The 13,523-nt window shown below is 54.7% G+C and overlaps 4 protein-coding genes across 4 annotated transcripts; all 4 read right to left on the bottom strand.

Moving 5' to 3' along the window:
- Positions 1-193: 193 nt before the first annotated feature.
- P168DRAFT_309196 (GTP-binding protein YchF) lies at positions 194-3,261 on the bottom strand (the record flags this gene model as incomplete). The annotated part of the gene is made up of 6 exons (XM_024839276.1): positions 2,934-3,261; positions 2,165-2,722; positions 1,389-1,932; positions 1,180-1,210; positions 685-825; positions 194-584 (listed from the first exon to the last, which is right to left on the bottom strand). Exons 1-6 carry the CDS (start codon positions 3,006-3,008, stop codon positions 194-196), a joined length of 1,740 nt encoding a protein of 579 aa, XP_024696084.1. The 5' UTR covers positions 3,009-3,261.
- Positions 3,262-3,449: 188 nt separating this feature from the next.
- On the bottom strand, positions 3,450-7,400 carry hir1 (putative histone transcription regulator Hir1). The gene is made up of 5 exons (XM_024839275.1): positions 7,067-7,400; positions 6,869-6,943; positions 6,585-6,800; positions 3,712-6,507; positions 3,450-3,626 (listed from the first exon to the last, which is right to left on the bottom strand). Exons 1-5 carry the CDS (start codon positions 7,101-7,103, stop codon positions 3,541-3,543), a joined length of 3,210 nt encoding a protein of 1,069 aa, XP_024696083.1. The 5' UTR covers positions 7,104-7,400; the 3' UTR covers positions 3,450-3,540.
- A 216-nt stretch (positions 7,401-7,616) lies between these two features.
- On the bottom strand, positions 7,617-9,408 carry P168DRAFT_302413 (SPFH domain-containing protein). The gene is made up of 2 exons (XM_024838655.1): positions 8,793-9,408; positions 7,617-8,723 (listed from the first exon to the last, which is right to left on the bottom strand). Exons 1-2 carry the CDS (start codon positions 9,311-9,313, stop codon positions 7,895-7,897), a joined length of 1,350 nt encoding a protein of 449 aa, XP_024696082.1. The 5' UTR covers positions 9,314-9,408; the 3' UTR covers positions 7,617-7,894.
- Positions 9,409-11,205: 1,797 nt separating this feature from the next.
- Positions 11,206-13,523, bottom strand: P168DRAFT_315992 (La domain family; the record flags this gene model as incomplete). The annotated part of the gene is made up of 2 exons (XM_024839951.1): positions 11,206-11,217; positions 11,277-13,523. 2 exons carry the CDS (start codon positions 13,521-13,523, stop codon positions 11,206-11,208), a joined length of 2,259 nt encoding a protein of 752 aa, XP_024696081.1.

Below are 13,523 nucleotides of genomic sequence, written 5' to 3'. Positions count from 1 at the left end.
TATAGTTCAATTGATTTATCATATCCCCCTAGACAGACAAACGATATCAGGTATCATCAACCCATAACTAACTAAATAAAACATTCAAATAAACAACCATACCACAGTAAAACCAAAACCCATCATCAACCCATCAAAAGACGCAAGAAGTTGAAAAAAGGAAGAAAACAAAAAAAAAAAAAAAAAAAAAAACCTAATCAAGAACCATCCCCCACAACCCATCCCCCAAATAATGCCCCTCCTCCAACGCAACCCCCTTCCCCTTACTCTTGATCTCCTCCGTGCCGACCTTCAACGGCCCCACAAGACAAGCCAACTCCTTCCCCTCCGCAACAACAGCGACCACAGTCCCGGCCTCCAACTGATGTTCCTCATCAGGCAGCCGTCCACCGGGGGAGGTGAGGCCCGGCGCCATGAGCGTCGCGCCGGACAGCACGAAGCGGATAGCGCCGCGGTCGATCTGGATGGTGGGGAGGGCGGAGGGATAGGCGTGGACGAGGCGCAGGTGCGGGATGGGCGGGCCGTCTTGGGGTTGGTAGAAGAGGGGGGTTGTCGAGATTGAGTAGAGGGTGCATTTGTCTGGTCTTTTCTTATGTATTAGTATCTTGATTTTGATTTCTTCATATGCATATGTATGTGGGTGTATATGATGAAGGATGAGGAAAGGGAAAAAGGGAGGCATACAGCTTCACAGCATCCAGCTGGGCCTTCTTCGGCAAGACCTCATCAATATAAGGCTCGAAGCCGGGGTACGTGTCGAGGAATTTCTGACGCAGGCCGCGCTGCACGGAGGATTTGACTTTTGAGCGCGCGGAGGGGGCGAGACTGTTTTACCAACTGTTAGCTTATCATTCTTGTCTTTTCTTCATTATGATGGTCATTTCTTCTTCTCCTTGTCTGTTGACAGCTCCATTTTCAGTCCGTAAGGAAAGAAGAATTGACGCCGATGAGGGGGAGTGCAGGCGGGGTTGTATTTTTCATCTTGTGTTCTTTTCCCTTTTTTTTCTTTCTGTTTTTTTCCCCTCCTATTTTCTCCTCTTATACTCAAAAGATGACGACTAAACACATTGGAGAAACTCACTCTTTTTTAAACATGATGGCGGTGTTGGTGTTATAATGTGTGTTGCAGACTGTTGCAGTACTGAGAGCTCCGCTGGCGCGGGGAAGTTGTCATGTCACGTGACTTTTACACGGTAGCAAAAATGGGATACTACATCATATCATGTCGGGTCTGATGGGAGTAGTGGGTATCTGACGGGTGGGTGTATTATGGTGTATTGTGGTGTCTGATGGGTGTCTGATGGGTTCTAATAGGTCTGATAACCATACTACAATCATGTCCTTTCAGATACTAATACTTTTATTCATCTATTTATCTGTTTATCCACGTGCAGCACCCGCCTTGATCAACAAGACATCGCCGTCCTCGACGACGTACTCCTTGCCCTTGGTCATGACCTTGCCGGCCGCCTTGACAGCGGACTCGTCGCCGAGCTCGCGCAGAGTCTCATAGTTGTAGACGACAGCCTGGATGAAGGTCTTCTCAAAGTCGGTGTGAATGACACCGGCCGCGGCGGGCGCCTTGATGCCCTTGCGGATGGTCCACTGGCGGACCTCGTCCTCACCGGTGGTGAAGAAGCTGGCCAGGTTGAGCACCTTGCGCATGGTGGTGATGACCTTGGGCAGACCGGACTTGGTCTCCAGCTTCTTGCACTCCTCCTCGGCGGCCTTCTCATCGCCGATCAGGGTCAGACGCTCCTCGAAGCAGGCCGAGATGGGCAGCAGAGGATCGCCGGGGGAGTTGGTCTTGACCCACTCAAAGACCTTGGGCAGGTACTTGTTCTTCTGGCGGATGTAATCCCTCTCGCTCAGGTTGACCAGGTACACGACCGGCTTGGCGGTGAGCAGCAGAAGGGGGTTGATAACCTCGACCTGTATTCATCATTAGCTAGTTGTCACACACACGATGGATGAATATGAATGGCAGAATGTGAATGGTATCAGATTGAATGTTCTCTCATGGCACCTCTACGTGAGTTTATAAAAAATGAGGTACTCGACGAGCTGGGATTATAGAGCGAACGCTCTTGTTCATCATAATGGGAAACCCCAAGGGGTAGGATAGAAAGGGATAGAAAGGGATAAAAAAGAATGATAAACGTACCTCCTTAGGAGCCCAGTCGCCATGTCGGACATCCTTGCCAGACTGCAGGTGAGCCAGGATCTTCTCCACGGTAGCCTCCTCCTCACGGAGCTTCTTCATCTCCAGGGACTGACCACCACGGCGGGTCTGCTTCTTCAGGTTGTCGAGAGCCTTCTCAGTGAACTCGATATCCTTGACGCGCAGCTCCTCGCTGATGATGTTCAGATCACGCTGGGGGTCGACATCACCCTCGACGTGGATGATCTCGGCGTCGTCGAAGCAACGGACGACCTGGAAGATGGCATCGACGGCACGGATGTGCGACAAGAAGGAGTTACCGAGACCGGCACCGGTGGAGGCACCACGGGTCAGACCGGCGATATCATAGACCGTCAAGTTGGCGGGGACGCGCGACTTGGGCTTGTAGTGCTCACAGAGCCAGTCGAAGCGGTCATCGGGGACGATGACACGAGCCTCTTCGGGGTCGATGGTGGCATAGGGGAAGTTGGCCGGGTTACCCAGGGAGGACTTGGTAATGGCCTGGAAGAGGGTCGATTTACCGACGTTGGCCAGACCAACCTACAGAGTGTTAAACCAAGATCATGATGGTCGTTCACATAATGAATGTGAAAGAAAGAAGAGAAAAAAGAAGTCAGGAAGGGGGAAGGGGACGGTTTAAATAGGAGAGAGTGCGGAAGAGAAGAAAGAAAGAAAATTAAGCGGGTGGGCAGAAAAAAAACAAACCCGCCAAGAAAGAAAAAAAGCAAGACAAGGCGGTGTGCTCACATACGATACCACTCTTCAGGTTGTTACCCGGACGGCCCAGCATGACCTTCTCCTGCACCTGCGCCTTCTTGGGAGGCATTTTCTTGGACTTGGATTTTCGTTTACTGGAATAGAAACGAGAAGAAAGAAACGAAGTGGGGGGACGGGGAGGGAAGAAGGACGAAGAAGTGAGGGAGGAAGTAAAGAGGAGGGATGAAGAGGGAGAAGAGGAAGAGGGGAACAGACCGGCTGCGGACGGGCAGAGGAAGGAGTGAAGAGGGGCAGAAAGCAACAGAAGCCCCGCGGGAGTTTTGGTGCGCGACAGTTTGGCGGTTGGCAGAATGCCGTTCTTAGTATGGTAGTAGTATGGTAGTATGGGAGAGGAGAGGAGAGGGAGGATGACTACGGGCGAAGTTGGGAACCAGACTCGCCTAGCCTCACCGCCCACGTGCCTTACCAACCCTGACCCGAATAGCTTCACTTATACATAGAATATAGAGGATAGATAAGGTATAGATATAGTTTGAGAACAGTGTAAAATAGAAAAAGAATCAATAGTCAATCAGTAATCCCCCCTTCCCAAACCCCAATACGCCAGAACAAGTACAATCACACCCCCTACCCTTCCCATCTCATGTCTCCATCGCATCCTCATTATCCACCATTCCCAGCAGTTTCGCATACGGCACCGTCACCCGTTGCAGATCGCGGTGTTTCCCTATCCTCAGTCAGTGTCAAGTAACTCATCGATCGAAAGGATAGGAATGAACAAAAATCAAAAAGCGAGGAAAGAGAAAACTCACCCAACGCTAAGATCACCTCCTTCAACAACACCTCCCGTGGCCAGCCACAAAGAGTCTCCAAGCTCTCGCGCCAGTTCCGATCATCTGCCCGCGAGCCCATCCGACGAGCCACCGCATCATCATCACCCTCACCTTCCTCCCCCTCCTGCTGCACCTCCTCTTCCTGCTCTGCCTCCTCCTCCTCAAACAACCCCCCAATCAACCCCTTCAGCAACTCCTCCACCTTCCCCTTCAGCCCCTCCGCGCCAATCCGCTTAGCGTACATCGACAGATACAGACGGAACTCCTCCTTTGCGCCCAGCGACAACGCCGCCGCCACCCGGTTTTCCAAATGCGCGATGGACACGCTCGACTCGAACCCTTCGTATCCCTCCCGCGACAGCAGCACCTTGATCAGCCGCTGTAGGAAGTAAGCCCGGCCGCGCAGCAGCGTCTCGTTGGTCGTGTTGCGTTCCAGGAATGGGACGATCCCCGCTGACACGGCTGCTGCTGTCGTTGCTGGCTCGCGTTGCTGTGGGCCTCTCCGCGCCTGCAGGTTGCCCACGGGGGCTTCCGTCGTGTTCCAGTACTGGCTGCCTACTGCCCACCATGCCTCTGATACCCGCTGCCAGGTGAATAGTGTCGGCGAGTAGACGTAGCCTTCGCCGTTGGACAGCGCCACGACCACGCGACCCTCTGAGTTGACCCGCGCGTTTGTCACCGACGGCGCGGAAGACGGGTGCGCTCCCAGGCTGTGCACCGCTGCGTCCAGCACCGGCTGCAGCGAGATGGGCGGGTGCGGTGATGACAGGTTCTTCACGTTCCACACGTAGCACATGCCCACGGCTGAGATGCACAGGATCCACGGCCCGTGGCACTCCAGGATCACAGGCTGCGCCTCCAGCACCAGCGCGCTGACCAGACGACGCCCCGCCGGCGTCCAGATGTAGACTGACCCGTCTTCGCACCCTACCGCCCACATGCTCTGGTTGCCTGTCGCTAGCAGAGCCGTCCGCGGCAGATAATCCTGCCACAACGGCTGCTCGCCCCGGAACAGGGTGAGCCGCACCGGCTCTCGGTCCACGGCGCGCCCCGTCAGGCTAGCCAGGGACGGGTTGCGGACTTCGAACACCACCTCCGCGCGCGACTTGCTCGCCTCTCCCGACGCGCTGGGCGGCTCCGTCGGCTGGCCCGAGGAGTCAATGGCGCGCAGGATCTGGCTGCGAACCTTGGGGACGGCCAGCCGCAGCTGGCTGATCGACATGCACGGGTTCGTCACCGCGGGCCGGATGAACTCCGGGGTTGGTTGCTGTCCCGTCGCCGCAGGTTGCGGCTGAGCCGGGAGCAACCCGTCGGGCGTGTTGGCCAAAATGGGGGTGGCTCCATTCTGGCTGGCGACGGCCACGCGTTTCTCAACGTGTCCATCCTCGTCTCCCTCGATCTGTGCCAGTTTGCGCTTGTTCCCGAATAGCAATGCCGCCAGTCCGCCCTTCGGCAGCCCGTCGAACGGCTTGGACAGGTCAACGATCGACTGCGGCGTATCGGCCTTCACCTGGCTGCTGACCGACGCCATCAGTCGCGCCTGCGGCAGAGACGACTCGGCAGCGCCGGCTCCGGATACCAGCAGCGGGGCGATGCGTTTCTTGCCCTCCTTGGTGTAAGTTGGGCGTTGTTTGAGACGTTCCAGCTTGGCCTGGTATGGGTCGGGTTTCTCTGGTTCTGGAGCTTGCGGGGTTGCTGATGTTCCGTTCGCTTGGCTCTTCTGGGTATCCGGAGCGGGAGACGGGACGCGCGCTGGTGTCGTTCCGTTCGCCGGCGCAGCTTTCCCATTGACCACGCTATCGGAAGCCGCATGGTCGTCACCCATCAGGGCACCCATGCGACCTTCGACAGCCTTGCTCTCTCCAGCCTTACTCTTCTCCTCGAGTAGTAGCCCGTCCGTAGTCTCTGTGATCCCAGCCCCCCGTCTGTTGGTGCCGAACTTCGTAAGGGATTTTTCATTCTCCTCCATGGCCATCGCGAATCCCAGGTCCCCATCTTCAAAACGTACAGCTAGGATCGTCCCGTCCAAGGCCGTCGCATACAGACACTTCCCATCCGGGGTCCACGCGAGATCCGAGATGGACTTGGCCGCCAGTTCTTGCGCGACAACAATGGGCCGCGGATTGCTGGTGATCCATATGCTCAGCGACTTATCGCCCCCGGCGCACGCAATGACAGTCACACTAGGCGCCGGGTGGTCGGACTGTTTGTTGCTCGGCTGCATGGAATAGAGCCGAGGAGAGAACGCGCAAACTTCGACCGGGGCTTCGTGCCCGATTAGATTGATATCTCCGTCCCACGATCCACGGTTGATGATGGCGACGGAGCTGACAGGCCCATTCACGGCATTAGCCGCCGCGATATGCATCCCATCCGGGGACCAGGAGCACCGTCGAAAGTAGGCCGTCAAGGGCGAGTTCTGGAAGGGGGCGGTGATGGTGTGTTCTAGGACGAAATTGTTCATCTGGTCGTGGGCGGTCGAGTTCGGAGCCGGGGAGGTAAAACGGAAGATCCGGACAGTTCGGTCGTCACTGGCCGTGGCGAAATATTTGTTTGCAGGGTCGAACGTGATCCCCTTGACGTGGCTTTGATGGACAGACAGCGTCTTGAGCTTCTCGAACGTATGTCCCGACCACACGACCACCTTCGAATCCAACCCAACAGACACCAGTATCGACGAATCATACGACCAGCCCAAGTCCTGCACATCGTTATCGTGACCGATCAATCTCCGAATCGTGCGCCAGTTTTCCACGGGAGGAGCCTCATTCGTCCCTAAAAACAAACAAAACAGACGACATCAGTAACCATCCCTTCAAATCGCAAAACCAGTACACAAAACCAGAACATACCAAAAGTCGAAGAATGCGACGGCGGATTCGCATCCAGCGAATAGATACAAACAATCTTATCGTCCGCCCCAGACGCAAGGTACTTGCCGTTCGGCGAAAAGCGAACCGTATGGATCGTCCCTGAATGGTTACTCATAGACGCCAGCTGCTTCGGTTTGCCCGCCGAATCGTCCGTGTCGCAAATCGCTTCCGTAGACCAAATCCGCACGTATCCGTCTGTATAGATGATGACAAGACCGTTAACACCCATCCGGTTGGCTAGGTTTGTATGCGTGGGTACTGACCTCCCGCTGCGGTGACTAGACGGCTTCCGTCGGGGGATACATCGCAGCTGTAGACTTCGAAGTCTTTCCTCTCGCCTGTATTCGAAGCAGTGAGAGTTAGTCAGTCACGTCGTTGTTTTAATATTCCAGTTGTATCCAAGGAGGAGCCTGTGCTAGACAGGCACGTCGTGACTCCGAAAAAGAAGAAAGGACGCCTACCTCCATGGGTCAGCCAAACCGGCTTGATAATATGCATCGTGAGTCCTCTTCCGATCCTCTCTTTATTTCAACAACTTGCGCTTCTTCCGCAGGTAGGTTCTTTTGGAGGATCAATCAATCAATCACAAGTAGGTAGACGTGGACTCAAGACAGGAGCCGAATCGGATCATCGCAGAGCAGCCACGTCCTCGGCTTCAGTCATGCAACAAAAGAAAAGAGGTAAAAACGAGGGATATGTCTCTGGAGTAATAGTGTGTGAGTAGAGGAAGTGGATTCCAGACAAGAGAGAGAACGGCCGCAATAAGTGAAGACGCGCGAACCAAAGAAAGGGCCGGGGTGCAGTTAAGTTCCCAAGCGCGCGCCCGCCTTTCCAGAAAAGTCGCGATCTCCAGATGGTCGGGAGGCCGGTGGTCCGAGCTTTGCGTTGGGCGGGCTGATTGGCTGGGCTGGTTTAATTGGAATCATCATTTTGATACTTCTGGAATTACCTATATATGCCTACAATTAGGTAGGCATTCAGTTGCTACGAATTACACAGAATACAGATATCGCGCAATCAAGGAATTGAGCCTATGCAACATGTCCAACCACAGCTCGCTCCTCTGATTTTCGCGACTCAATCTACCCCATATTTGGCGCCAGGAACGGATGACAATAAATAACAAAGGAGAGTCTCCAGAAACAATCAAGATCGATACTGATACAATGTGGCATGGCACAAGGACGGCTCTCAAGGAGCCATCGAAGAGCGGAGGAAGAGAAGAAGGATTCGAGGAGTATCATAAGGAAATAACGGAAATTCAAATGCAAGATCAAACCGCCTCACCGCTACTGTCTGGGGTGACTGGTCTGCTCAAAGCCCTCCAACACAGTGTCCGCAACCCCACGAGGGCTCCCCGATGTCCCGTCGATCTCCGATTCAAGCGCAGGCTCGGGTCGGCGTCCCGAGTCCTTCTCGGATTTGTTGGCCTGGGCCCCCTGCTGCGACTTCTCCTTCACTCCAAGAGTCTTGGCCGCGATACTGCGCGCCTGGGTGTCGCTGACTTTGCCGTAGACGGCCATCGCGTTGGCGATCATTCCGCCCAGATCACCGACGTTGCCCGGGACCACGACGGCAGTGCCCTCCTTAGCCAGGTTGGAGAACGCATCGACGTACTTCTCCGCCACGCTGAGACTAACAGCACTGTGGGCATTCTCCTTACCTTCTTCAATAGACCGCGCAACGGCATCGATCCCTCGCGCCGTAGCCTGCGCCCTCAACATGATCGCCTCGGACTCACCAGCAGCGCGGTTGATCTGCTCCGCCCGCATAGCCTCCGAAGCGAGGATAACAGACTGCTTCCGGCCTTCGGCGATGTTGATCGCACTCTGGCGCTGGCCTTCGGAGTCGAGGATCTCCGCCCGCTTGGACCGCTCGGCGGTCACCTGGCGATGCATGGCCGCGACAACGCCATCGGGAGCGTGGATGTCCCTGATCTCGTACCGCAAACAAACCACGCCCCAATCCTGCGCCGCCTCGTTGATAGCCTGCGTGATGTTCGTATTTAAGGTGGCACGCTCCTTGAGAACGTGGTCGAGCGTGAGCTGGCCAATTTCGGAACGCATCGTCGTCTGGGCAAGCTGGGAGATGGCATATTCCGCGTCTTCCACACCGTAACTATTATCCGTTAGCCCAATGCCAATCCCAACCCCAACCCAGTCCAAGAAAAAAGTTAAAAAACCTCACCTCGCCTTGAACGCATCAAAAACCCTCGTATAAAGCACCCCATCCAACTCCAACGTAACATTATCCGCCGTAATGGCATTCTGACTCGGAATCTCAATCGCCGACTCCTTCAAGCTCTTCACATAAGCAATGCGATCCAAAAACGGGATCAAGATCGCCAAGCCCGGTTGCAAAATCCGATGGAACTTGCCCATGCGCTCCACGATCCACGCCGTCTGCTGCGGCACGAACCGCACGACCGTGTTGACGGGCAGCGCGGAGCGGTTCGCGAAGTACGTCGCTGGGGGCCCACCGCCGCCACCGCCGCCCGCGCCTAGCTGGCCGCCTGTGCCGAAGTTAAGGAGGGAGTTCTCGGGCGCGGCGGTGCGGCGGGTCGTGGAGAGGTCTCGGCGGCGGATGCGGTTGATGGTTGGGAGGGCGGATTTGGAGAGATGGGTTGGGTGGTGGGCGAGTAGGCGGGCTGTTGCTGCGGCTGTGGAGGGCCGGAGCTGCCTCACTGTTTGCCTAGAGGCCACTTCCATGGTGAAGGGGCAGTGGAGGGAGGAGTAGGTTGGGAGGTGGTTCGATCGAGAGAGAAGTGTATAGGTGGAAGCTGGAAAACGTGCTCGGACGTAACTGAGGGAGCTGGGCGGATTACTTAGTCTAGTCTAGCACTTTCGATCGGACCGGACTGGGGTTCGTGCCTCAGGCAGGATATTGCTGAGTCAGCTACAGTTTCGTCCTGCTTATAGTTGTATACAGATGGGATGCTATTGCAACACAGATGCAGGAGCTCAAGATTCAATTGTCAGTAAATCTACATTGCCCCGACTGTGGATTATCTAGAAATCATGAATATTGCAACACAACATCTACAGATCATCGAGAGAGACCAGCACCATTGCACGTCATCAAAACATTCATGATGTACCTAGCACATTACTTTCACAGAATATACGTAACCGGTCCATCTTATGCAAAAAAGAAAGAAGAAAGAAGAAAGAGAAGAAGGGAGAAGAAGAAAGACACCACTCCTGGCAGGCTATGAAAGAGACACAATCCTTCCCTGGACAGGATCTTCAACTCCATGCACGGAAACACCTTGCACCGCCTGGCAAACTAATTAAAAAAAGATGGGAACGAGCATGCTGCATTCAATTTTTTGTCTTGAGAGAGACCCCGATAGCGCCCGGCTTTGAAAAATCAAGAAATTTTTTTTTTTGGTTTTGTGTTTTTGGACTGGCTTTCTTGTTTTTTGTTCCATTGGTGCTAGAAATCCAGATTTCAGAGTGCAGGAGTGGAAAATAATCATTGCAGTATTAGCAAATCAAAGGCAAATGAGAAAATTTGAGACAAATGATAAACCGGATAAACACTCTATGGTCGTGGGAATAAAACTCAGCCCGGCGCACCACAAAGGAAGCATCAAGGTCAGGAGATACTGCCCAGTAAAACATGCCCGGACTCCAGAATTTTAAGAACCTCCCATGACTGAACAAAATATGAGATAAAAAGAAAAAGAGAAAAAGAAAAAGAGAAGAAAATAAGGGGGAGAAAGAAAAAAATTGAAAACAAGCCGAGATACTGGACGTGCGAATGTCAATCCACTCTGATGGCTGCTTTGCAGTCGACAGCTCGACAAAACGTAGTTGAATGCAAAAGCTGACAGATAATAATGCAAGTCATGATCGATGTAAAAGGCAGAGGAAAGAACGAGGAAAAAACCCCGCGAAATAGAAAGAAAGATATATGACCGATAGAAGAAGAAAAAAAAAACAAAATCAACTTTTCCAGCTCGTCTGTCCAGCTAAGACCCAGAATGCAGTCCACCTTTTTTTTTCTTTTGCGACTTTGGAGAGAAGACGCACCACAGAGGGGAATCAGAGTGGCTTATAAGTCTGCGGTGGAACTTCGTTCACGCCCATATCAGCATGCTTCCAGGGAAAACATGGCAAGGCCAGCTGATTGACAAAAAAGGCGACTGTCAAACCGAAGGAATGGCTCGGGCTGAGGCTGACGTTTCCGTATCGAGATCATCAAACGCTAGACTCTTAAATTCATTGTACATTTGTGCATTGAAATTTTGGACCAAAATGCGACCAAAATTGGTGCAAAACATCAATATCACGGTCACCATCTGCGGGCGCCGTGGTAAAAAAAATTCGTGGAGGATTCGTTTTCGGAAAATAAGATATAGTAAAACCACGGCGAGGATAAGACCGAGATCATTGGAGAAATCTCCCTTCTCAATCCCAGGCATGGGCAGGCGAGCTCCTATACACGAAAGCTATATCACCGTTAGTATTTTCTGTAGGAGAGGATGAAGCCTGGACGGTCTCAAAACCACTGTCCGCTAGCGGGATCGAACTTACTGGAAGGATCTGCACTCAATGGCCCGGGATAAAAAATGAAGACTGGCGATGGGGAAGGAAATTTAAGCCGCATGCTATTCAAATTGTCAGTACAGAATTATTGACTGTGGAACCGTTCGAATGATATTCTTACGTTTGCAACCTCGGTCTGGGCATTCAAGGCGTTGGACGGCGAGAACTCCGGGGCAGTAGAGGACAAGGACGTCTTGGGGACATGCGACTCAGCCGTGCCATTGGACTGGTGCTGGTGGGACACGCCGTTGGTGGTTCCATTGACATGCTCGTCGGACTTGGCAGAACTGGGCGCGAACGAGGGACCGTCGTGCTGCGCAGAAGGATCCCGTTGGTCCACGGGGAAGACCCACTGCTCCCACTTGTCTCTCGGCCGCAGTCGATCAACGCCATCTTCCCCGCAGACGTGGTCAACGTTCCGCAACTGGCGGGAGACATGGCGGAGAAGCTCAAAGTCTTCGGTCAAGGACTTGATGCGCTTGAAGCTGGCGATGAAAGACAACGCCACGAAGCCCTGGGTGTCCATGTGCTTCCGGAGGAACAGGTCCTTGCACAAGTTATCAACGGAGAAATAATACTCCAGCTGCATCGTAATCATGCTCATAAGAGAGAAGGGCTCCATGTACTGCTGGTACGGAACGGCGGTCATCGGACCAGCGTGCATGGGGTGATAGCCGTACATGGTGTTGATATCGGCGGGGAAGGGGTAGACACCGTACATAGCGGCCGAGTTCGGCAGCGACGGCGATCTCAAGGGCATCCGATGGTTCTGCGACCCGTTGGGCATGCCATGTTGCTGCGAGCGCTGACGGTCATTGAAGCCAAAGGATTTCGGGTGCATGAAGGTGTGGTGCGACATGTGGTTGTTGGGGAAGTGAGAGTTCTGGGAGCCACTGTAGCCTCCCCGACCGCGGTGCGAGCCACGGTTCCGTTCAAAGCGACCCTCGCGAGGGAAGTCCTTCTCCTTGCGATCGCCGTGGAAGCCGCCAAAGTCCGCCGACTTGGGGCCGTTTTCAAAACGACGCTCGTTGGTCGAGCCCGGGCGGGGTCCGTTCTGAGAGTCCACGGACAGGTGGGGGTTGCGAGAGTTGGCGTCAGCGCCCTTGTTGGAGGCCTCCTGATTCCGAGCGAAGGGCTTAGCGTCCCGGTGGCGCGGGAACCCTTCGCCCCCGTGCCTAGCAGCCGGCGCGGCGTTGGCATTGTCACCTCCCTTGGGACCTCTTCTGTCCGTAGTCGGTTTACGCGCGTCCGGATGTCCGGCTTCAGTGCTGTTAGACCGTTTCGAGGGGGCGGGAAGGGAGTTGGCACGGGCCGAATTCTGCTCGTTCCGTCCTCTCTCTACAGATGGAGTTTGCTTTGCGGAGCCTTGGGCGGCTTGTCCGGCGGCAGCCTTATCAGCGGCGGCGCCGGTAGCGCCGTGAGACCCGCTGCGAGTGCTATCCCTCCCACCACGAGCCGCTCTGCCGCCTCTGCGTGCAGCAGTGGGCAGAGGAGTGTTGAAGACGGCGCTAGGCACGTACGGCACGGGCATCCACTTCTCCTTGCCGTGAGAACGAGCGGCGGGGCTCTTTTCCGGCTTGTCGGTCGTCGTCTTCTCCTGCGCCTTCCTCTTCTCTTCACCCTGAGCTACGTGGGGCGTAGGCCACAGGGTCGAATCGCCGACGGGGGGCAGGTTCGAGCCATCTTCCCGACCCTTGGCCCCTTTCCGGTCTCGGGGGCCCTCGGCATCGTTGGCTTTCTTTTTCGAGGCGCCCTTGGGCTGTTCTTGCGGGGCATCTCCCGAAGTCGAAGAAGCCGACGAGGCAGTCTTAGAGGCCCCAGACTTAGCAGTGGATCCACTGGGTTTTAACGAGACAGCCTTCGATTTGGCGTCCTGTGCCTCCTTGCGCTGATGCCAGATATTCACGGCAGGAAGGGGAGCCACCTTCAGCTCCTTTGGGGGTTCCTTCTTCTCCTTCTCGGCGTTCTTCTTCTCCTTGGTATCATTGGCTTCATCACTCTGCTTCTCAGCTCCGGATGCTTGCGACTGCTTATCCCAGGTGGATTCCGAAGTACCATTTGCAGCATTCGAGGCCTCATCTTTGGGTACTGTGGAGGTCGAAGAGGTGCCGGGGGAAGTGGTCCCAGAGGGGTTGGCCTTCGAATTCGTGGCAACCGTCCATTCCGATTCATCACCGGCATCGGCTGTCGGCTTCTCGGTCTCGTTAGAGAGCTCTTCCTGCGGGGCATCCTCTGTCCCTTCTGGCCGGGCATCATCCGTGTTCTGCTCGTTCGGCTGGGCCTCAGCATTCGTCGAATCTGAAGACTTCACTGACGGTTGCGGGGCAACGCCTTTGGCGGCTTGCGCGTAGGAAAAGCTAGCGGCCAT

This window comes from Aspergillus campestris (assembly GCF_002847485.1).
Source record: "Aspergillus campestris IBT 28561 chromosome Unknown P168scaffold_2, whole genome shotgun sequence".
Taxonomy (NCBI): domain Eukaryota; kingdom Fungi; phylum Ascomycota; class Eurotiomycetes; order Eurotiales; family Aspergillaceae; genus Aspergillus; species Aspergillus campestris.
Note: the sequence above shows the minus strand (reverse complement) of the source record. Positions and strands in the feature narration are given on the sequence as shown.